This window comes from Odontesthes bonariensis, chromosome 18, assembly GCF_027942865.1.
Source record: "Odontesthes bonariensis isolate fOdoBon6 chromosome 18, fOdoBon6.hap1, whole genome shotgun sequence".
In the NCBI taxonomy this organism is placed as follows: domain Eukaryota; kingdom Metazoa; phylum Chordata; class Actinopteri; order Atheriniformes; family Atherinopsidae; genus Odontesthes; species Odontesthes bonariensis.
Window position 1 is genome coordinate 22,349,344 of NC_134523.1, and position 25,221 is coordinate 22,374,564.

Below are 25,221 nucleotides of genomic sequence, written 5' to 3' on the forward strand. Positions count from 1 at the left end.
TTTCCTCACTAAATGAACTTAGTTTAAACTTGAGCATCATTTGTTGACTTGGTGTTTATAAAATCACATACAGCAGAGTTTGGATTAGTTAAACGCATCCAGCCGTGGTTTAGAGTGCTGAGTGTAATGTGTTGACACAGCACAGCTGTTTCCCCTCTGCAGCCATTTCTTCTCCTGGTGTTTCTCTGTTTGCTTCTCTTTATTGATCTGCGGTGAAGTTGTTTGTTTTGCCACTCAGGACCTCCTACGATCTGCTTAGCCATTAGAACAGTCTGAAATGGAAGCAATTAATGCAAAATCATTACAAAAGCAGAATTATGGAACTGATTAAACTAATCAGTCCATGTTGCTGAGGGAAATCTGCTCTTAAGTGGTGCTTTTACCGCCTGAGGTGGAAGAAAAAGTTATATCTTTATTTACAAATCATTGTTTTTCTGAAATTTCAGGTGAAGTACGCTCAGAACAGGATTGGTTGTTCCCATGACCTTTGACATAGATTACTAAAAGCTAACCCTGACAATACAGTAACTGTTTTGGAATAACAACCCATTGTTAAAAATGTTTCCCATTTAACTGCATTCAGAATCTAATTGAGCCATATTCTCTTTGAGCTTCATGGTGTCTTTTAATGACATGTTTGCTAAATGCTGTGTTATTTTGTAGATCTTTGTGTATTGTAACTTGATTGAGTACAGTGGTGCTCATCCATGCTGGCTCCTTCTTCCAGGGTGTCTTGCCTCCTTTCTAGCAGCTGACTTAGAACAGGAAGTGACCAGGATAATCTATCATATTGTACTCATTATGTGTTGCAGTACAGTACAGTCGTGCTTGGTAACCTTTATATCTCAGATTTTTTTTTTTTATAAGTCTACACAGTACAGTGGCCTCAAGGTGAAAAAAAGGTTCAATTACCAGCTGGGGGTTTTCACGTTCTCCCCGTGTATGCGTGGCTTCCTCCCGCCATCCAAAAACATGCATGTTAGGTTAATTGGTGTCTCTAAATTGTCCTCAGGAGTGAGTGTGAGCATGTGTGAGGTCATTATTTCGTTTGTTTCTGTGTGGCCCTGTGATGGACTGGCGACCTGTTCAGGGTGTACCCTGCCTCTCAACAGCTGGGATGGGCTCCAGCCCCCCCCCCCCCAACACCCTACAGTTGGATTAGGGGGTATAGAAAATGGATGGATGGATACATTTAAATGTGTATTTACAAGATAAATTTCTAACTGCACACAACAACTTAAGATTGGAAACATGAGAATTATTTTCATGTTTGTGTGTTACAAATGCATGAAGATTGTACCCGAGTAAATTCGCAATTTAAAATGAAAATAAAAATTCTATATGAAGTGGAGATGGTGCGACTATTACCTGTAAAAAGAATCTTAATGCCATGTGCTGTTAGCAGTCATGCTGCATGTAAAAACTTGATTTGGAAGGTAACTCCAGCTGTGCAGTGATTCTTGAAAAATAACTTGGCTGTACCAAAGTAAGAAAAGCAGAGTTACCTTAAACACAACAGAAGTCTTTTTTTTATTTAAATGTAATTTATTTTATGCATCTTCTCATTTAGCTCTCAAACATACAGCTCTGCACACCAAAGCAAAAATAACCCACAGGAACAATCCAGCCACAAATTCTGCACCCAAACCGCCTCAAACAACTCAGTCTTTATGGTATTTCACTTACACACATTTTAGACCGTTTTTACAAATCTGCTGTGTTTGGGATCTTTCCCTCCTGATCAATCAGCTTTTATTCAAGTCACACTGAGTTCTTCTTTGTTAAATATCTTTATCTGTCCTCTTTACAGGTTCTTACAGTCGGATAATATTGATAAGCAGCATCGTCTTTGTTTCACAAGGTGAGTGATGTTTTCTGTAGTCTTTTGAAAACTTGCAGTTGCTGTGGTTTTCCTTCCTATTAAAGGAAAAAATGACACTTGGAATTTCCGTCATATTTTTTCATTGAGCAGAACACAATATGTAAAAAAAAAAAAAAAAAAAAAAAGCAGAATAATAGAATCTGATGAGTCGTTTTTTAAGGTTTTTATGCTTTGTGAAGAAAACGCTTCTAAAAGTAAGCGTTCATTTAATGGTTCTGTTTTCTGTGATGAACATGGCAAGTTACTGAACAGGCAGATATTCATGGAATCAAAGATGTGACATGTGTATAATGAGGTGAACTGTAAATAATTCAGTGCAGCATGTTTAGTTAGAAAAAAACTGCACAAACATTTAGAATTGTGATGAGGACTAATTTCCCACCATATAATGTACATATGTAACTTAAAAACTTTAATCATTTTCAGAGGTGTGTTTGTACAATAGCAGTGAAGCTAAGGTACAATAGGTTAGGTATAATGATAGAAATAAAAAAAACAACATTAAAATGCATTACTCTTAGATAAATTTACATCGTAAGACATGAAGCTTGTAGCTTTAGTAGGTCAGCAGTGTACACGGTAGGATATTGTACATTAATTGCAATACTTAGCCTTTACAAATTGTACAATTTAAAGGACAAACAAATCCTTTTTACAGCCTTTTTTTTTTTTTTTTTTACAGAAGAAGAACTCTGAAATTGTTTTGAAGGTAACTGATAGTTTTACTTCCAACTTTGGTAGCGAAACCAAACGTGGAGGCTGGCAATCACTTTAGGTCAAGCACAAAAAACACAGCTGAAATTTTATCAGATTTAAATTGCACGAAAATCGAAATGGAAAAAAAAAGGGTTCAAATAAAAATCAGAACAGTTTAATCTTTCAGGTTGGAAAGGTTAAGTTTAAAGTCCTGCCAGACATGTTTTGACTAGATATCAGGCTCTATCTAAATCTTAAGATTTTTCCACTTTCTTAAAACTGAAATGCCAGAAAAACTCTTAAATGTCCAAGCATTTAACTTTTCATTTTTACTCAACCAGGATTGGCATTTACATGAACAGCTTGTAACTGCACAGCATAACTATCTAAATGAGTTTTTATAAACCCAAACCTTGCAGTTACCCAAAGCTTCTGCCCAGATTGAATTTGGACACTATTACAAAAATCCAAAGTAACAAAAGCTGCCTAAAAAAAATGTATTTGGATCATAATCATTAACTTTAGATGCTTAATGTATCATTACAAAAGCAACGCATGATCCAGAATAAACAGTATAGTCTTAATTTAAACAAACAGTCTTAATTTTCATGTCATGTTTCTCAAATGATGGATATAAGTTTAAGGCAAGTTGGGTTTAAATAGTGGGAATTTCCAAAATAACCGCTGGATTATCGGTTTATTACGATCATACTGAGCTTCAAACATGTTAAAGCTACACATAACTGTAAATGATATAAACATTTCTACTTTAGTGCCATCATGTGCAAACTACTTCTCTGTGCACTGCTTTGATACTTTTACAGACTGTGCAAATAAGTGACTCCTGCTCTTAACAGCAAGATCAGTGTGTGAAAAAAAAAAAAATGCAATGCATCCTCTTCAGCTCCTCATACAGGACAGAAGGAGCAAAATCAGTCTAAGTGCAGTTTTTACTCATTTGTTCATCCAGTTGAAAACCACAAGGGGGCAGCAGTTAACAGACATTACTTTCTTTAATGCGCCTCAAATTCTGCAAATTCTGCAATCTGCAAAAGTAGAAGTTATCTAATAAACTGTAAATAACTGTAAGAAAATGATGGGTTTAGAGGAGAAGCTTTTCTGTTGCTTTAAACTGAAATAAATTAACTTTCTGCTCCAGCTCTCCTGTATGAGGAGATGAAGAGGATGCATTGTATTTATTTTTTTTTTCTGCAGGCTGGCTGCTTAAGATACAGCTTAGGATGATTTAAAAAGAAAAAGAAAACTCTACAACCGCTGCTTCTAAAATGCTTTTGCCTCTATGAAACAAAAAAAAAAAACACAATTTTTTTTAGATTTGTAGAACTTCTGCACACTGTCAGTTTCCCTGTCAATCAGCAGCACAACAGGAAGTACCAACAGTGGATGGATGTCTGTGTATGTTAGGGTTTCCTCCAAGTCAGAGGAGGGATGGCAGCATTGATGTCGCAGCAAGAATCTCTCCTCTCAGAATTGGCAGGTAGAGCCGGCTTCTTCCTCTCCTTTTCCTCGCTGTCGGAGTCATCCGCCGTAAGTGTGACGAGCGAGGTGGACTTCCTGTAAAGCAGCACAGAGGAAGACGGATAAATGTTTCAACAGACTGGTATGTTTGTGCCCATCAAGTACAATTACATTCCAATCATAGAGCTAAAACTCTTTTGTACTTGTAAAAAAAAAAAACAAGACAAATTGCAATCTGGTGATACTTTTGTCATTACTCTCCCAAAGTCAACAATTAACTGCGTGTAAACGTTTCATCCAATGTGAATGAGACTCATGATTCACCCAACCATAAAATAGTATGTCAGCAGCTAAATTAAATTAGTTTGTTAAACTAAATTAGTTTGTCAGATTTCTACAGTGGCCGGAAAAGTCATTTATTTATGTAGCTCATTGTCTGTATTTATAAAAAGAGGGAATCTATGTACCTAACCTTTTTATCATGTAGAAAGACACATGTTTTTCTTTTTTAAATCGGGTGATTTAATGAGTCATGGAGTATCAACACGGTTATGTTACACGAAAAAACACACATCTAGTTCTGTGACTTGATGGAACAAAGTATAGACTAACTGTAGCCTGGAGTGTGCTGATCCAATCGACACATTTCCATGTGAGAAGTGCCATCATGTTGGAAATACTCCAGCTCACTGAGGATAGTGAGCGAGGCTCCCTTCTTATATGTAATGTGCTGATTTCAGCACTGAATGTATGTGGATGTAACTGTAACATCATCAGGCTTTAGACTGAAATATTCAGCGCTAAGTGTACCCCTGGCAACTTAAAGTAATATCTGAGTAAGTCTTTTCAGGGTCATTTCTTGTGTGTTACCCGTCTCCACTCTGCGTGATGAGTCTCCTGCAGGTCTCCATCTGGACATCCAGGCCTCTCTTCATCGAACACATCTCCATGTACTCGTGCAGGTGACGGTTCATGTCACTCTTTGCTGTGGCCAGTTCAAGCTGAACAGGACACGAGGAACGGATACCGACTTTATTACTTCCACTACAACTGCTACTTTAAGTTTTAACTACCTCTGCCACTTTTTTTTGCATCCCATTTGAATATAAATGACTCACCTCTATCTGGTCAATGGTGTCCTGGTATTCCTTCTCTCTGGTTTGGAAAAGAGACTCTGTGTCTTTAATCACTTCCTCAATGGACTCCTCTTGTAGCTGGACACAGCAAGGGTTGTTCGTCAGCGTGGGACAAAACGAGAAAACGATTCAAATTTCTCAAATGTTATTAAAGTAATTCATTTGATCTCACTGTGAGATTTTAGTTGGTGTTGAAATAAAACGTGTAGAGGTGTGGAAGTTAATTCAAAGCGTACACACAGACTGATCAGATGCTAACATTTTAAGGACGTGGACATGAAAATGGTAAATTCTAGGAAATGGTAAACATCTGTAGGATTCCTCTGAAAAACCAAATAAACTGCACGACATGTGCACTAACGATCACAACAGACAGCTCATTCACCAGGTTGTCGAAGTGGGATGAAAAAAAAACTGCCCACAATAGAAAATAACTGATTGAAAGCAGATGTGAACCAGAAAGTGTTTTGAAAGATAAAGAAAAATTATTTTAAATGGCGGGAGTTCAAATGATTTAGTTAAAAATAAGTTTATAAACTAATTCCGAATATTTTTGTGGGCAAGTACAAATAATCTGAAGAGATCTTCCAAGAGCAGGTGCCAATTTACAGGCGCAGTACGGTCACACTAAATATTGTTTTAATAAACGTTTACTTTTTGCACATCACTTTTCAGACTGATGACAGATTAAAAGAAAAATGATTATATTCAAATCTGAGTGTGTGTACCTCTCCCTGTGTTTCCACTCCCAGTGTGTATCCAGGAAAATCTTCCCACAGGAGAAGAGTGTCTTCGTTTTCCTCCCAGGCCAGACTGTCACAGTCATCCTCAAACTCACACTCTCTCCTGCACAGCACACACGTTAACGGTGATTTAACGTTGGTATGTTTAACAGTCACTTCAGAAACCTTCGGACCAACAACACCTACAGCTGATTCAGCACCCTCTGCATCTGTTCATTGATCTGATTGGCTGACGTGCCACTCGACTCATCGCCTTTGGCGCCGCCTCCCTCGCTCTCAGACATGCTCTGTTCGTCTCCATCCCCGCCTTTTGCAGACTGCCCACTCTGCTTCCTGGCGTAGCGGCTCAAAGTGGAGGGGGGCGTGGGTACCTAATGGATGAAGATGTGCATATATAGTATTTCCTCAAATTAAAACCAGGATTCAATCAAGTCATTAATTAACATGTTTATACATTATCAAGCAAGCAGGGGAAACAGAATTATACATACAGGGGATGAAAGTGGTAAATAGGTTTATAACAAGGATCTAATGAAAATTGTCCGTGCGTACGTAAAGTTTCAATCACAGTATTCTGTGTTTACGTGAACTCAAGCCAAACAGCAAAATGATATCCATGAAGGTGATGGTCGTATTTTAGCCCTAACCACCACGAAAATGTTTTAGTAAGATGTTGTATTATTAACTGAATGTGGAAATAGCTCCTCAGCTTGTCATATGATAGTGTTGAACTTGTGTCATGAACACATGAATGACTGAAAGCACTGTGCATCACCATCCAACCCTCCTCCTTCCTCCTTGTGAGGAGTTTGTGGCTTCTAAAAGGAAACTCTTGTGAATGACCTCTGCTCTGACATGGAAACATTTGTATTAGTTGTACTTCCCACATGCCAGTTGTAGGGATGGTACTTTACAGTACAACACCGTTGTAGGTTGTAATTAAGAGTATGAGCAAAGAACCTATATGGTCAATCCAGCTGTCAGCTTTAACACCTCTATGCAGAACAAATGTTGAAGACAGTTGCATTAAGAGAAAGACATGAATAATGTAGTTACATATCAGACCGCATTCTAAAATATTGCTTTACTGTACTAATCACTTCTTGTTCTGCAGGTTGGAAAAATCGTTTTCACTTAAGGCAGCACTGAGATTGATTCCTGATTCCGAACAGATTTGTGGCTTTGTGTAACGCCATAAACCTCTTAGAAAATAAGAAAAAATACACACTTTGAGCAGCAAATGGGCATTTACTAGACACAGATTTAAAAAATGCAGTAGCAATTGTATTCATACATAGAGATCATCCTATGATACTGGGTTAAATACAGTCAGTGTCTGTACAAACTACTGAAATGTCTGAAAATGTACATGTCTGAGGGAAATATACCCTGTACAGGACAGCTGTAACAACTCATTTTATACCTTAAGAAGAATTTACAATAAATAGTTTGTCACGATTCATCAAGTTGTTGCAATAAGACACACTGCTGTTTTTTTTAGGTCTCATCTTGTTGATGGTGGGAGTAAAGTGGAACTCTTGTCTGTGTGGTGGAAATTGCTGGTGAAAGTGTCCTCTTTCGCTTCTTTCCTCTGCAGCTTGTGATGGAGTAGAATATCCTGGAGAAGAAGTTTTGAATCCTTTTGAAAGGTTTCTTGTGGGTTTTTACTTCAACAAGATCAGAGGTTTTCACTTCTTTGCATGTAGTGGATTCATTCTCTGCCGCAGTGAGCTTCTCATGGGTCCCAGCAGTTGTGACGTTTGCCGATGGTTCATCTTTGCTGACGGTTGTTGCACTCTCAGCTCTGTCTTCAGATTCTTTATCAATAGGATAAAGGGGCCTCACTTTTATAATGGTTCTTTTATTCCGCCTGCCGTCTTTGGAGCATTTTCCAGCCGATTTCATCTCTGTCTTCCCTCGATGACAACTTTTCAAAGTTGTTTGTTCTGAGTTTAGATAAGAGGGTTCCTTTTCTTTGAAGGAAGAGGCTGGGAGTTTCATAGTGAGGAAATAGTGTCCAAGGGCTTCTCTGGGAGTGATCCGTTTACCCTGATCGACAGTCAGCATCTGCTTGAGCAGGCTTATAAATGCTTGTGTACATTCAGAGGGATCCAAAGGCTCTGGGTTCATCTTTGGAAGATCATCAAGTGAGTATAGACTGTTATAGATGCCCTGAAGCTCCTCTGTACTGAAACTTGTCGCGTTTGTGTATTCAGCTGGTGTATTCAGCCTAAATATAAGGTCAGGGGTGTCTTGGACCTGAGTAAAAAAGTGCTTTACTTTGAATCCTGATTTCAGGAGATCCTTTGTTGGTTGACATTGCAACTGTACAATTATCCTTACAGCCTCGTACTCACAGTGTGTAGGATAGAGATTCTGGCCAAGATACATGTAGGCCAAAGTACATCCAAGAGACCACATATCTATGCCTTCATCCATTGGAATCCCCAGGATGATCTCAGGAGCCCTGTAACCAATAGCCTGAAGGGTGCCTCCCCACCACAGCTTGGATGTCTTCGTAGCCAATCCAAAATCAATCAGCTTTACCTTGTAGGACTGAGACTGATGGTTCACGAGCATTATATTGTCTGGCTTTATGTCACCATGAACCATGCTGATGCTTTTCAGTGCATCCAAAGCCACCAGCATCTGCTGAGCAATCACTCTGATATCAGAAACAAGGAGTGGGATGAAATTCTTGCTTTTGATTAGGTCAAAAATACTTAAATCCAGCTTTTCAAAAACCAGACAGAAGTGACCTCTAAATTTGAAGTGCTCCCTGAACTTCACCAAGTTGTTCTTGTCAGGGTCAAGCTGTCTGAGTTTTTTCAGCATTCTGGCCTCTCTTCTGCCTTCTCTGAAACGGTCTTTTCGTACAATTTTCACTGCCACAATCTCTCCTGTATCCAGTTTTGTGCACTTGGCCACTTTTCCAAAACCACCCTCACCGAGGAAATCCTCAATGTGGTATCCACTTGAATTTCCAGTCAGAACAACGTTTTTCTGTACAGTATACAGTGGTTTCTCTCTTCTCTTGGTATTTTTTGAAGCTGCCATTTCTGAAGGTTGTCTATGGTCAAAAGAATGCAAATCTTCTCTCAACTCAATGGATCTTCTCCAACAATGGTCATACAAACATGGGAATTTGGTCTGTGCTTGCTGTGGTTTCAAAGGAATGTTTACATTTGAGTTTTGGTGGCCACGTTCGGAATACCCCGCCCACTGTTGCTGTGATACTGAAAGTAAACAAAAATAAAGACATTTTATGTTATAAGTAACGGGTACAAAGTGGATGTCCAAAAAAAAACAACTTAAAAAAATTGATAACATAATCAAAAATCTGAAAACCTGTCTCGGGTGATATGTGTCCACATGGACACGTACAGGGCACTTTCAATGACATGACCGGGTGATCGTGTCACATGGTACAAGCTTGAAATACAATAAAATGCAAGCAAATCATGCATGAAGTTTGAATATAATGCGTGTATTGTTTAAACATGGTTTCAATGCATGAAGTTTCTTGACGTCCCGCATGCGCTGACGACCAGCGCTGAATATCTGATGATCTCGGAATCATTTTTAAAAAGCGGATGATACGTCGGCATCGTATCTATGTTTACAGAAATATGCACGATTCAGGTCATATCATGGACTGTTTTTTCCATTTATTGTATTTATCATATTAAAATAAAATGATAATAATGAATTTTGAATGAATGGATTTGTTTATAAATCAATACTGCACATTCAAAGAGACAGAGGCTGGGTATGCGTGAGAGTGCAACTTACATTACTTTATTCATGTTGTAAGCGTTCATTTCAAGGAGCCATTGACTGTGAGGCCAAGCTTTATTTATTAGGTTACAGACACCAAAACCTCTGTCCAAAGAAATGTTGGACTTGTGGAGGACTCGTGCAAAGGTTCCAGCAATATTTGTTAGCAACAAGGCACCTACATGTCCCGCCATTGGTGTTTGATCCTGTTGTGAATGAAATGAATGAAATTAATAATCTTTTTTAAAAAAAGTTGTAGCCTTAGTAGTCAATAATAGTCATTAGTACATAATTCAGAATTATTCAGCATAAGCAACTGTTGTATATGGCTATTGTTGCTGGCAGGAATATCCTTATCGTGGCTAAGCTGAAGAAGCCTCTGACTAAGCACACTTGAATGTCTTGTCACAGCCCCTGGGGCTTATGCCGGGCATGTTTCACAAACCGTGTGCTTCCTCCTTTTTGATAAGGCTTTTGAGCCAGGTCGTGTCAGTCTCATCACTGTGTTATGTAGAGTATTGTTCAGCAACTTTTGCAGCATTCTTCTTTGCACAGTCAGCTCCAGAGCAGTCGTCAGCACAGTGCAAGCCTTCTTTAAGTTTGAGTCACTGGCTGTAATGTTGCTGCCCCAACAGATGGCAGAAAAGCAGATTGCTCTGAACAATTCACGTTTGTGCCCCTGCCAGCTTTAACTTAGTTTAAGGGCCTGTTCCATGCTCATGCAGAACAGCAGAAAATTGATAAAGTGTAAATAAAAGTTATGAGACCTTGGTCCATCAATATTTAGTGGTGGTTTCTAAAATGACAATAATAACTATAAAAATGATCATATTATTAGCAGTTGTCGTAGCTGTTATTGTCATAGTAGTAGTAGTATCTGTTGTATAGTTTAGGAGTATGTGCAATTATTCATGAACCAAAACGTTTTGATAAATGTCGTAATGAAGTAAAATAATCAAACATATATTATTAGAATATAACAAATGAAAAGTTTAAACAATAAAAGAATATGAGAAGAGTTATTTCGTAAAAAAGATAACATCACAGAAAAATACAAGATGAGTTCACTGTCTGTCTTTCAAATGATTGAACCAACCGCAAATCCAACAAAGTTACTTCATAAAACCAAGATTTCATGTACAATAAAACCTAGAAAACAGATCAAATGTTGAAAGTAAGACATTTGGCAGCAAAACATTAAAGAGAGAGTTGGGGCGGTGGCAGTAAAAGGCTGGAAAAGCAAGCCAAGCAAAAAGAAAAAGCTGGAGGAACAGGTTGCAGCTCATTGGGTTAACTGGTAACATATCTGTAAAATGACTGGGAATTAAAAAAAAAACATTAGAGAAGCAGCGTCTCTCAGAGGTAAAGGTGAGCAGAGGTTTGGCAGTCTGCAAAAAACTCTATAAATGATCCAGCAATTTCGTAATAATGTATAAATAATAAATAACATTTTAAAATAAATAAAATTTTATATATATATATATATATATATATATATATATATTGTATATATATTATATAATAATGTAACTCAACATTGAATTGTTCCATTTTGAACATTCCACCATCTACAGTACATAACATCATCAATTATTCGGAAAATCTGGAGACGTCTCTGTGAGAGAAGCTCATTCTAAAATGGACTGACTCAAAGCAGAAAACTACTTTACGGTCAGTTGAATCAAAATTTGAAGTGAATTGTGAAAATCTTTGGCACCACGTCCTCTGAACTAATCCTATATCTGAAGGAGAATGGGACAATATTCCTCTGCCAGACTTCCACAGACTGTTGTCAAAAGAGTTTAATAAAAAAAAAGGTTTCAGTCAGCCTTTTGAGACACCTAAAAAACAAGAGAAAGAAGGTTTCAGGGACCACTGTAAAGACTTTATAAATCGTCTAATTAGTGCTCCCTTTTAGCAGTCTGGATTCATTGTAACTGACTGAATTTATTTCTTAAGTAGAACAGAAAAAGAGCTACAATTGTCTTGCCTGCTGATTATAAATGTGTGCAGTAGTCTTCAGACTTGAGCGCTTTACGCAAAAAAAGTAGCCTTCCTTTCAAAATAAGATTCTGGCACTGTATTTGAATATGGCGGTTTAGTACTAAGGCCCCTGGACACAGAAACATCCTTTTGTTTTTGCCTGTTGGTGAATGGGTCATGAGGCAGGTTGATGGTTTATTTTTGTTGTATGGGCCAGGAATCCGTGCTGATCATCCTTTTAATAACTACATCGAAGCAGTTTGTGTATTTATTTATCTATTTACTTTCCTACTTACTAATTAGTTTTATTTGGAAGGACACCTGTGGATTTCCTCATTCACCATTGGGTTTGTGCTGCAACGTGTTTGGTCAACAGTAGATGGCAGCAATAACTTCCACAAACTTTTCAGAGTAAAAAAAGGATGAGGAGGAAGATGGGGGAGGAAGAGCGGACAAAGAGGTGTGTTCTCTTCAGAAAGGGTGTGATCCTTAGTATGGAATATAGATGTTTTAGGCGGCTGGAGAACTTGATTACTTGTGTTGTGAGTTGCTGTTTGGTGGGAATCAGTCGAGATTTGCTACACTCATCAGGTATGTATTTGCCAGCAGAACTTCCACGGCTCCTGGGACGTGTTTGGGTCCTCTGTGGTGTTTTACGTCTCTCCTGAGCAGCTGTACAGTAGCTCAGATAGTTTGAACCTCTGCGCGAAACATTTTGTTCAAACTGTGAAGAAGTAACCCTAGATTTCGCGTGGGACAACAAAATTCTGTACACTCATTCATCATACCCAGACGCACAAAAAAGTCTCATGCTGCCATGATCATACATCCACAGGAAGGTGGCCATTTTGGATGGAAGGTAGGTTTTCGTGCCATTTTTGACCAATTCCACGCCTTGCATATGATCGAACTTGTCCTACAGATTTAATGCTACAAGCTTCATACTTGGCCAGCTTGCTCTTAAGACAAGGGGGGAAAAAAATCATGGAGAAACTTTTTCAAACCTCAAAGGGCGTGGCCGTGGCGACGCCTCAAATTTTGATGACTCCCCATCACTCACCACAAAAAATGAAGTTGCTTATAACTCCCACATTCATTATTCAATCCGTCCCAAACTTCTTACAGTGAATGCTGGACCCAGCCTGAATGCGTACATATTATCATAGTGACATCCACCTATAGCGCCACCTGCTGGTGGTTGGAAACGTCTTTTTTTTTTTCTACACCTCGCATTTGATCGAACACACGTCATGCCTGACGACCTCGTACGTATGTGAAGGGTATCGTGTGTGGGTGGAGCAAAATGGCTCAGTGGCGCCCCCTACAATACTTAAAAATGGTCCCCGCATTGGGACGACGAAATTCGGTACACTCATTCACAATGCCCAGACGCATAAAAAAGTCTCATGCCACCATGGTCCCACGTCTACAGAAAGACGGCCATTTTGGATGGAAAGTGAGTTTTGCATTTTTGCCAGATTCCACGCCTTGCATTTAATCGAACTAGTCCTACAGATTTAATGGTACAGGCTTCAAACTTGGCCAGGTTACTCTTAAGACATGGGGGGGAATTAATTGAAAAACATTTCCAAACTCTGAACGGTGTGGGCGTGGCCAGGCGGTGAAAATCATGTGATGGCGTTTGTGATTTGAAAGCCTTATCATCATCGCAAGGTCATGAAACTTGGCACACACGTCCACCCTGTCGACCTCGTACATATGCAAAGGGTATCGTGTATGGGCGGAGCAAAATGGCTAAGTGGCGCCCCCTAGAAATCTTCAAAAACCCTTTCGCATTGGGGTTATTATGTACTCGTACGTACACAGAGGGTATTGTGCGTGTGGGCAGAGCTGCGCGACGACGACGTCCAGCGCGTGCCCCAACGTACGCACATCTCGGTCCCGCATACAGCTGCTTGCAGCTTTCTAGTTTTTTTTTTTCCCTCGAACGGGTGGTTGCACCGGTGCAACCTAAGATTTTTTTTAGTTGCACCATTGAGAAAATAGGTCGCACGTGCGACCAAATTGGTCACACTCTAGAGCCCTGATTCATACATACATACATAGGTATGTATGGACGATCACATCGGGCATCTAACATCAAGGCTGGAAGAGCTCACAGAGAGAGTCAGGATCGAGTGCAGGCGATACTTCTTCGTTTCATGAAGGAAGGAGAGCAGAGCGTCGCAGACAAAGGAGACAACGTGTAATTTTAACTTATTAAACACGCGCAGGTTGTGTCCGTGTCGTATGAGTAAACATTTCACTCGTGACAACATGACAAGGGGCGTAGCTACCAAACACCTACGTCAGATGTGTTCCTATAGAACCCATAAAAGATCCAGCCTCGGAGAAGGAGCTACAATGGTTCCAGGAACTGAGGGCGATGGTCCCGAGTTCCTGTACGTATGTCCCAATGCGGGAGAAAACGGCCCCGTTCCTTAAAAGGTTATAGGAACCAAAGGTTCCTACAGTGCGAATGCGGCTATAGATACTATGGTACATCCTCTTCCAAATTACCTCCAAAAGTTAGAAGACATGCATGTAAACACATGTCTGTCGTAAAGAGGTAAAAGTGTTTATCGCACCATTTCTGAATGAATTTTAAGGGATCAAAAATGGGCATCGGAGAAGAATATGATAAGTTACATGAATAACAACAGCCAGGTATGCATTCAGTAGCCAAGATCTGAAGTAATCTGTTGAAAAGAATGCAATGCAAAAATTAAATATGAATTAGACTTGTTTCCTTTGACTGGTTAGAAGCGAATATACTAGACTGCACCCTGTCACCAGAGGGTGGTAGTACAAGTCCTGCCTCTCTTTGGCAAAAAAAATCTAGCTCAGCACCTGAGGTAAATAAAGTCTCTGCCTTTACTCGAAGAATGGCTTTTAAAAAACTGAGGTGGAGGATTTATTGGCTGCCGCAGACTTACCTGGAACATGTGGATCACATCCTCACAGTTCCTCTGCTGGGCGACGTCACAGAGGCGTGCGGTGATGTCAATGCGGCGGCAGATATCCATGTCCACCTTCATAGCCTTTTCCTGGATCTTACTGTCCAGATCTGACAGGTCCTGAGGCGAAGACAGAAAACCATCTCTGTTGTAATGTGTTTAAATAATCTGCGACCAGGATGTAGAATAACAAATGATTTACTGAGCTCTGCTATAAGCTTTAAATGGATGACAAAAGTATTTCAAATCAATTAAAATGTGTGGGTGCAGTTTCTTTCATTTCTAAATATTTCTTTCAATAACAAATATTAATGAAAAAACGCAGCTTTGAGCAGACTTACGTTGCTGACCAGTCCTTTGAAGAGAACAAGCTCTGCCTTGAGCTGCTTTACCCTGAGAGCCAGCTCATCCTGACACACCTCACTTTCCTGTAGGTCCTACAAAACACACAACATTACGTTATCTGATGGATGTATGAAGCTAACAGACATATCATCGGTTTTGCAAAGATAAGCACATGTGTCCCATTGAATAAATTATTCATATCTAATGTGATTCACATGGTTGTCTTTAAGAGTAAGTGTTGCTACAAACTGTAACAGTTAAACTGTCATTACTGGGTCAAATGTATTAGCAGGAAAGCAGAAATCCCTGTAACAAAAAAAAAAAAAAGATCATGCAGATTTAAGAAAATCTGAAAACATTGTTAGACCTTAAACCAAAAACATATTTTCAACTGAAGTGGCAACATACCTCCTCCAGTTCAGCCACCTTCTCCTGCAGATCCATCCTGGCCGTGTATTCCTCCTCCCATCTTTAAACACAAACAAAGCCATCCAGGCATTTTTCTACATCAAATGATGTAGACGGGTCAACTTTAAGCAGCATGAATACAATATGATCACAATAAACTGCATTTCCACCTCTAGAACTTTCTGCAGACAAACGATTTTTGGAGTGTCCTTTCCCCGACCTTGTGCATTTCACTTAAAGTATTCTGACTTAAAGTCACTGAGTTACTTCAAATCTACCTTCAATAATCAAATTCATTCGTCTGCAATAACACAGGTGGTCTCAAAACACATTTCCCACTGAATATGAAGCAATAAATGACCGCATTATATTTTCACTGGTACTTCCTCTCATTGTGTCATCTTTGGGGCATTTATAATGGATGTCATACACAGTCACACTCCCATCAGAGTCCTTCAGTTCTCAGGTGAACATGGCCTAATTCTTAAATAAGGCAATGCCTGAAAAGCATCAGCTTTTTAGTCTTCCTCTTCAGCTTTAAAACCCGCCATGGTTACCTGCCTGTCTGACCTGTGCACAAAGCGTGTGTTACATAAGGAGAGAACGTGCCATGTGCACTGAGAGCACAAGCGGCACGAACACCATGCTCCACCAGCACTCTCAGTCATGATGGAGCAGAGACAGGCTGCACTGCAGGACTTCCATCCAAAATCATTCACGGTTAACTTTTCCTCTGTTTAAGTGTGATCCATGTCCTGTCAATCAAGCTTCAATCAATTTCACATTTTCTATTGTCATTGTTTTTGTCTCATTAGCAGAGAAAAACCATTTGAGTATTTGGTCTGAGGAAAATATGTTGATAGGCTCAGTACAGTATGAGTTATACGTAAGGAATTATGAACTAAAAGCCAACTCAGATACTGGCACTTTAGCTCAGGATATCTTATTTCAATAGTCTGATATCATCCATTTCCAAAAATTAAAACATCCATGTCATTGTAGGAATCTCAGTGATCATTTTCTGCAAATTAATATAAGACCTGAGAATACTGTAGCAGCCCAGCATGACTGTGCAAGTGCTATCAATGGTAAAAGAAATTACATTTTCATAATGAATTTAGTTAATAATTTTTATAAGAAAAGTTAAGAAAAACATTGACATCCAACGTTTATCAATTTTCTAGAACACGTTTTGGAGCGATTTGTGTGAGGAGCTCCTGACCATTTTAGTGTCAGAACCTTCAGAGGATGTGTGGCTTCCATAAAACTCAGGACCTGCTGCAGGTCTATCAAGCAGCGGGGAAGACAACAACCACGGGACAAAGGCACAGGTTTTTACCTTTGTTCCAAGACCTCTCTGTCAAAGGTCTAGCAACTGTCCCTGCAGGAACTTCTCCATTACAATCATCACACCAACAGTTATCAACTGAGCTGCTATAGCTCCAAAATTATGACACGCTCCGACTCAAATCATTCCTACTATTGACCTTTATCTAGGGATGTCAAACTCTGGTCTGAAGTCCGCTGTCCTGCAGAATTTAGACGTTTCCCTGCTTCAGATCGATGCCTCATTAGCTGCTTTGTGCAGAATTGAAGAATCTTTTGAAGAGATCCATTTAATCTGAATCAGGTGTGTTGAAGCAGGGAAACATCTAAAACCTGCAAGACAGAGTATATTCTAATTAATGACTGACGTCCAAATTATGACCCCCTAGGCCACTGCAATGTTTGCACCCAATAAAAGACTAAGTAACTATGTTAAAAGCCCACTAGAGTTAAGAAAAAGTTGTTGACTGTGAGAGGATAAAAATACAATTACTGCATGCAAACACAAGTTTAATCTGCAGTTACATCTGGAAATAACAGTAAAGAGAGATAAAATGAGACACTGCCCCACATTCACAAACTGACTTAATCAGGAACTCTAGCAGCTGAGGAGAAAGGTAGAGAGGGAAAAACTGTCAACCCCATACAATTCCACAATACACACACACATAGGCTGTGTGAACTCAGGTGAGAGACTTGTTTAAACTAGTTAAGTTGACTAATATTAGTTTATATTCATTAGCTCCCTGTTTAATTCAGAATAGAATTTAAGATTCTTCTCTTCATATACACAACTCTTAATGACCAAGCTCCATCATGTCCAAGTGCTCATGGATCAATATTTTCCCAACAGAGCACTTTGCTCTCAGATTGCAGGTCTACTTGTGGTTGTGATTTGGCGCTATATAAATAAAACTGAATTGAAAAGTTTTAATTGGATTATTACCAGAATATCGCTGTGTGCATGTAGCAAGGATAAATCATGTGTAGGTTACAAACACTGAGGACAACCTTTTTCAAGTTGTACAGATGACAGGGACCAGAGCCAGTGAGAAAGGGACACTCAGATATGATGTCTGCAGAGAGAGAAAGCACCTCAGTGAGAGCTGATGTCCTTGTCACTCTGATCTGCTTAAAGTCTCAACACGTGGCTCTGCAGTGAGGCTGCTGCAGCTGGTTAAACTGTGATGATGCATTAACTGCTGAATGACGCAAAAGCTTGGTCAAATGTTGACAACAGTCAAAGTAGAGACCATTATTGTAAAAGGAGATGAGGATGTTTCTGCTTCATGCTATGAGCCAGTCATTACTGACTTCCTTTTACCAAATCACTGATCTTTCCACAGATGTTTCTTTTAATTAACTTAATTATAAAGGACAGAGGTTGCAAAAGCACACAAAACCTTTGAGTTGAAATACATACGCTTTTGTAAAAGAAGAAAAAAAAAAAGGTACAGGCTCTGAAATGTGTTTTCAAGTATAAAAGTAAAAAAAGAATAATACTTTGAAGGTCAGTTTCTGCAGCTCTGTGAATGCAGATCTCACTACACTATTATATATAATGTGATCCGAATACCAAACCTTTGTGATTTAATATACGATGACGAGTGAAATGCCAACAAAAAGAACAAAATATCAACATTGACAACGCACTTGTCAAGAATCTTGCTTACAGTCAGCAACTTTTAACGGTTCAGTTTAATAAAGCAATGGGTCAGGCATGACTTGCCAACATAAACTCTGATCCATGTTTAGTTCCATCATCTTGTTACGTCTTATTGTAATGTCAAAATGTCACCGTCACACCCATTTCAGCCTTCGAAACTGTTACGAAGGCGAACAATAATGCAAAATAAAAAGTAGTCCATTATCCCTACCAAATACATTAAAATCAATGGTTAAATCTGGATTCCTTATGTGAAGGAGCTCTGTGGGTGTCTGGCTTTTAGAGTATGTTATGCATCTGTTCACATAGAGTAAAAACATCTGTCAACATTTGACAAACTAAATAAACTGAACAGCTTTTACAGCTTTTAATAATAGCATTAAACAGGAATTGGTTAATTTCTTATAAAATACAAATTTCCTGTGCTATGATTTGACCTGGTAAGGACCAAATGATTGTTTTATCATGTCCTGATAATAAGCCATTTGCTAAACTGGAAAGAGTCATTTTTGAAGAGAGGGGGTGGTCTCAGATATCACCTTGTATCAGGTCTGAATTGTTTCATGAGACAATACCTCTGTGAACATAGCCAGATTGTTAGAAAGTGTCTCGTATGCACAGACTGCACATATTTTCTGATCAAAATCTGACTCTGCAATGAAGCCATCTTAAGCTTAACCGAATATGCAGGGCACCAGAGAACAAAAACCATAAAGGGTTTTTGCAGCTGTATCGTTAAAAACAAAAAAAAAAAGATGACAAAGACAATGATGTCAGGCTCACTTGGGACAGAGCGGGGGGTCAAAACAAGGTGTGTGCAAAGGCAGATCGATGAGGAGTCAGCAACAACAGCAGAAAGCAATTTAACACGAGCAGAAAGAGATCTAAAGAGCAAGTGTGGGAGGAGAGAAAGAGAACATTGAAATGAAGAGGGAGAAATGCAATGAAACAAAGATACAGAAGGTGGAAGAGGGTATGGACTAAAATGGAAGGAAGGGAGACAGAGGGGAGGATGGCAGACTGGGTGACATCACTGCTGGCGGTCACAGGCCAGTGCTGCATTGCAGGTAGCAAAATAAAACTCAGCAGGGAGGAGGAGAAGAGGGAGGGATTTTAGGAGGAGGAGAGGGTTAAGGAAGAGAAACAAATTGGAGGCCCAAGAAAGAAAGAAGGGAAGGACTCTTAAGATTAAAGCAATGTTTCATGTTTAATTTCTCAGTCTACCCTCCTGACACAGATAGCCTAACATTCACATTCACATGAGAGAAATTAAAGCATTTTTCTCCCCACTGGCCTGGGAAACAGTCTAAATATTAATCTACATGGAAACACCGTCATGGCTACAATCACTGACAATTAGGTGATTTTCTTTTTTTTTTTTATGAATTAGGTGGTTTTAGCATCTCATAAAAGGGTCTGACATCTCTCCTTCAGAGTCCTATTCCTGGCATGTGTGAGAAGGGTTTGAGAGAGCACTTAAATTTTCATCTGGGAGAATAACACCTCACATTACAACAGGAAAATTAGCTGGATAACGTAAAACAGCTTTGGTTACAAACTGCGTACAAACACAGGGGTTTACATTTGAAATTTTAGGGTTACATTTTCAATGATTTAATTTTCAGAGCTAAAGAGGGACAGGTTTAATCTATTGAATGTTTTAAGTGTCTAAAAAAAAAAAAAAAAAAAAAAAAAAGGGATACAGTTTTGCTCCACCTAAACTATTCTGCAGGAGGAACATGCAGCCTCATGTTAAGCTCTCTGACTCGTTATTATTTATTTAAAATCACTATGGGAGCTAAAGCTGACGGAGGTTATCTAAGGACCAGATATTTTCCAAAAAGAAACACATGCACCATCCCAGTTCCTCCTTTAGGCCCGACAACTCAACTCCCAATACCCAGATTTAAGGTCGACACAACTCCTTAAGATTGAAGTAACGAGCTTTGGACCCTGTGGTATCTTCAATGCTTCTCATGTGGATCTGTAAGGCCTTAAACCTTACATGAAACCATTTATAAATAAACTAGGTATGATACTAGATAACGATTTTAAATTAGAGACACAGATTAACAGAGTGGAAAAAAATTATTTCTTTAAACTTAGGCTTTTATCCATGGTTATGTTAATTTCCCTGGAAAGGTTGTTACATACTTGTAATGCCCTGTATGTTGGTGTTAGCCACTCACCCCCCTCACAGCTGCAGCTGGTCCAAAATGCTGCATTCCATCTTTCAACACAACCACAAAAGACTGAGCACATCTTCCTGGCACTTGCTTCCCTTTAATGGCTCCCTGTACATTTTAGTATTGATTTCAAGGCTGCAATTTGGCTTATTTTTGGCTTGCTGCCTCTTATACTTCTGATCTCGAACAACAAGCGTGTATACTGGTCAGGTGAAAATCTACCAACTGTTTGCTTCTAGCTGTCCCCAGATCTAAGCTAGAACACAGGGAAGGCCAAGCCTGCAGCTTTTAATAGAGTATGCATATTTTTACTAATACTTTGTATATATATTCTTATTATTTTATGTTTTATTATTATTATATTTTTTGTTTTATTGCACCAAACAGACCAGGCCAATTTCCTTGTGATGTGAAAATTACTTGGCAATAAAATCTTTTCTGATTCTGATTTATATTTTCCTTTTGTTGTTTTTTTTAGTAATTTATTTTTCCTGGTTCCACATATTTGTCCTTTATTTTTAAGGGTTAGGGTTAGGCAGTGGTTGTGCTTTTACATATGATTCATGATTAAACTTGACTTGATAAGACTGTTGTGTAAAATCCCTGTTTAGAAACCCACTCCCCATTTCAGCCAAACAAGCACACTGAACCGCTTATAAAAATGTCAAAAACATTTGGCTTTTGATCAGTTGCTATGATGGTAATAAAGATTTGCTATCATTTTGTATCTTGTTAAAAAAAAAAAAAAACAGCGTTTGGTTGTCTTGGGAAAAAATTGATTGAGACGTGACACTATGGATACAAAAGTATGATCCTGACAATTACCCAAAATTCAACATGATGTGACATCAACATCCGATTCTTTGTTACTGGGTAAAACAAACGTGGTTCCACAGCAATTACAGCTGAGGCCCAAAGGTAAAGTAGTATTTAGAGCCGTCCATCCGTCTGAAATTACTAATAAATGGAAATGATTGGGATGAGTGCCCCTAAATGAGCAAATAAACTAGTGAGAAAACATCAATGCTGTCGAGTCAAACATCCTGCTGCCTCTGAAGTTGATGTGACTGAAGGTTTGTCTTGCAGAAGCGTTCCTGCCTCAGCAGATTGATGCACAAAGTAAAGAAGTCAGTGCTTTTTAAAAGAACAGCAGCGGAAAACAGTGTGTCAATGTGTGTCAGCGCACACCTGAGGAACAAGTGAGAAATAGACATTTGCAGAATTCTACTTCGACATATCTAAGCAAAATGTGATGCTCCAATCTTTTTTTTTTTTCTACACTGGGGGTTTGTTTCTATCGACTTTAATGCAGTTATTGTTATATTGCCTCTTTGGACAAATGTATCAGTGGCAGTCTTACCCTCAATGACCTCCTGCAGCCAGCGACATAAAAGAAAGCTTCCTGGATATAAACTGCGAGGGGAATTACCTTTATGTGGGGACAAATACCTATCAGCACATCAGCTGAGCCCAGCCTATATCAGGTTTCTAACTTTCTGAGAGGCCAATCAATAAAATCTACATTGTAGGACAAGAGCCACTGTAGCTTCTAACCATTCGTTCACTCAACAATGCATTTTCAGAGCAACTTTTTTCGAAAGGCATCTGTTTAGCAACAGTGAATCTAAACAGGAAGAAGATATTTTTCTAAAAATTGAAAAGGATGGATGTTTTTAAACTCTTGCTCTTGTTGATGTAACATTTCTGGCACAAGTTCGGTAACGTTGATCAGCCGCACAGACTAATACTGCAGATAAACAGCATAAATTATTAGTTCATCAGATATCTAAGAACAAAGAACTTAAGTGATAGGAGTCATATTTCATTCATTTTAGTGGGAGTACTGGCATTTACTTGAAAGGCTGTGCTGCTGTGCCTCAACTGCAGCTGAAATCTCTCAGTATTTTGTGTTTTCAGCTGGATTTCATTCCCAGAGAATGAGCTGGGTTGGACTGAACACGTCCACTGTAATTGTATCTTTTACAACTACACATGTCTCCTGTATTTTCTCCTTAGCGCAGCAGCAATTTGAGAATAATATGTCAGCACTTAGATGAATATCTACAGCTTTGGTTGAAAATCTCAGCTGTTTGACACAGCATGTTCAACACAATGCACACTGACCAAGCCGGTAATGCGCTCTTACAGACCAAACACATTTCATATTAACATATTGGAAAATATGCAAAGCATATTATGATGGAAGACTGCAGGTTTGGAAAAAACAAAACATAATCTTTTCTTTCCATCCTTTGTTTTATCATTGCGATACTTCTGAGAACTTTTTATTTATTTATTTAAAAAAAAAGCAAAGCTTCCCCTCCCTATGATTCTGAGTGAGCAACAATATTACCATGCAATCTGTTGTTAGGTTTAGAATTATACTGCTCTTTTCTGACTTCTACTAAAGACAAACTCAAACCCAAACTCAATTATTTGATGTAAACTTCAGCCAGCCCCAGGCTGCTAACCTTTGCACAATCAAACTCATCATCTCAGGAGCCCCTTGGTCCTCCTGACTAATGTCTCCCCAAAAAAAACACGAACTTCAAAGATGTCTTACGGCACAAATAATGACAACATTATCAGCTAATGTCAGAATACCTTTAGCAAAAGGTTAAAAATCCCTACCTTCTCTTGTATTCATCTCTTTCTCTCTTCACTTTGGCCAGAACGTTGTACAAAGCCCTGATCTCCGGCGTGATGGTGTCGATCTGGACTCCGACACCGTCTGGGTGCGTCCAGGAGACCCCAGGCCCCGTGACGCACGACTCCCTCCCGGTGCCAAAGCGGCGGGTGTGGTTGAAGGACCAGATAGTTCCAGGGAGGAAGCGCGGTGGAGGGGGGAGAGTGTTACTGGTGTTTGTGCCTTGGTGAGAAGTGTGCCTCTCGTTGATGTTACTGGTGGTTTTGAATGGGTCGCAAGGACTCAGTGCTGGGCTGATGGAAAAAGCGGACGTGGTGAGGTTGGAGTTTGAATCCGTGTTGAGGTTGTTTCCCAGAGGGTATTTGTTGTCAAAGAGTGGAGGAGGGTTCAGAGTGGGAGAGAGTAGGCCGCCAGGTAGGTAGGCCGAGTTGTTGATGTTGTGGAGCGGGATGAGGTTCGGTCTGGCTGGAATAGGCCCGATGAATCCAGTCTGTACTCCCATATCTTTGGTCAGGGGCTTCTGGTATCCGTCCCCTCCACTGTTGTCTTCCAAAGCCTGCTGCAGCTGCTTCTCCAACACCTTATTCCTGCGCTCCAACTCGTGCACTTTAGCCAAAAAGCAGCGGAAGCGCAGGTTCAGGGTCTTCAGCACGCTAATGTTGGATCCCAGGTCGTTGCGCAGCGCCGTAGCCGCTGGGGGGACGCGGTGCAGGGGGCTGCTCAGGTGAAGGTAGGCCAGGCCCGACGGTGGCAAGGCGCCCAGGTCCAGCCCGGACAACCCATCGGGTCCAAATCCTCCGTGGTCACCCAGGAAGTATCCTGGCTCCGGGATGGCGGAGTCGGTTTGACCCGTCATCTGATGATGTTGCTGCTGGGGAGCCAAGAAGCCGTTCTCCCCCAGGACAGGATTCATGCTCGAGTAGGAAAATCTGAAATGCTCGAAATCCGGCATGAACCCAAATTTATTTAGTTCGACAGATTAAAACGCAGTCTGTTAGCTCAGCCCGGAATCAGACGCTGCTGCTTGTTTTACTCAGTCTTTTCCTGATTTCAGCAGGTGATCCCAGCGCGAAGAACAGTGAGCTAAAAGTCAGATGGTGCGATTTGGAAAGATGTCTAATTTGCAGCAAATTACCAAATCCAAAGCCAAATATCACTGTAAACCAATGATGACGCACAACAAGGGGTCTCGAGATTTAGGAACAGCTGGATCCTGCAGCAAAATACTGAGTTTACTTTTATGCCGCACTCACTGAGGAGAGGAGAGGAGAATCATTGTGGCGATGCACATAAGCATAACACGATTTTTCTCTGAGCGTAGAAAAAAAAAGACTTTCGGAAAAACTGAATTCATTTAGTGAACATTTAAGCAACGTACCTGGCAGTCCGAGGAGGAAAGACCAACTGCTTCCAGTTAATGAGGAGTAGTCGGTGCGTGGCTGCTGCGCAGCAGAGCCCGGGAATAAACGCAAGTGAACGACTGCGGCTGTTGGCTACCGTACTGATCCTGAAAGAGGGACACCAAGGAGCTTTCACTACCGTTAGAAACACAATAAAGACGCACCTACATTTTTTTTTTCAAAACCTCAAGACCTTGGCTAGAATTCTTCACTTATTGAGCTCATGTTCATGTTTTCATTCAGACACATTGAGGACACAAATTCATGTCCCAGTTCTGAGGGTTTATGGATTTGGGGAAAGAACTGAAGGCCAACAGCAAAATCTTCAGGTGATGGAGGCTACCTGTGCATTTAGCATCCGCCATCCCTGCCCTCAGTTATCTAACAAAATAGGGAACTTCCTGAGAGCTGTTGCTTATTATATTATGGTTGAGTTCCTTTGAATAATTTTAAAGCATGCTGCTATAAATCCTCTTAATTGTTTTATATTTTTCTTCCCCCCCCCCTTCATTGATTGCTTATAACCGTTTCATTTATTCTATTTTTTTATTCTCTTTAAATTGCTTGTTTTTATGCTGCTTTATGCTGCC

The 25,221-nt window shown here is 39.8% G+C and overlaps 1 protein-coding gene across 2 annotated transcripts; it reads right to left on the minus strand.

Annotated features, from left to right (window-relative positions):
• Window positions 1-1,557: 1,557 nt before the first annotated feature.
• Window positions 1,558-24,696, minus strand: LOC142367828 (non-homologous end joining factor IFFO1-like). 2 transcript variants are annotated; one of them, XM_075449852.1, is made up of 10 exons: window positions 24,610-24,685; window positions 23,216-24,483; window positions 15,407-15,467; window positions 14,995-15,090; window positions 14,633-14,773; window positions 6,123-6,307; window positions 5,922-6,039; window positions 5,176-5,271; window positions 4,928-5,058; window positions 1,558-4,153 (listed from the first exon to the last, which is right to left on the minus strand). In XM_075449852.1, the coding sequence occupies exons 2-10, from the start codon at window positions 24,181-24,183 to the stop codon at window positions 4,000-4,002; spliced, it is 1,950 nt and encodes a 649-aa protein (XP_075305967.1). In that variant the 5' UTR covers window positions 24,184-24,483; window positions 24,610-24,685; the 3' UTR covers window positions 1,558-3,999. The 2 variants fall into 2 exon arrangements, with proteins under 2 accessions (XP_075305967.1, XP_075305966.1); XM_075449851.1 differs by having other exon boundaries at window positions 23,216-24,696.
• Window positions 24,697-25,221: the final 525 nt, after the last annotated feature.

What these genes read in the sequence shown, in the direction of transcription:
- LOC142367828 (XM_075449851.1), bottom strand. Translation starts at nt 24,183, where the DNA reads ATGCCGGATTTCGAGCATTTCAGATTTTCCTACTCGAGCATGAATCCT. An exon ending in CAGAGGGTGCTGAATCAGCT is followed by an intron (nt 6,040 to 6,122) that starts GTAGGTGTTGTT and finishes TGTGCTGTGCAG; the next exon opens with GAGAGAGTGTGAGTTTGAGG. An exon ending in GAGTGGAAACACAGGGAGAG is followed by an intron (nt 5,272 to 5,921) that starts GTACACACACTC and finishes TGCTGTGTCCAG; the next exon opens with CTACAAGAGGAGTCCATTGA.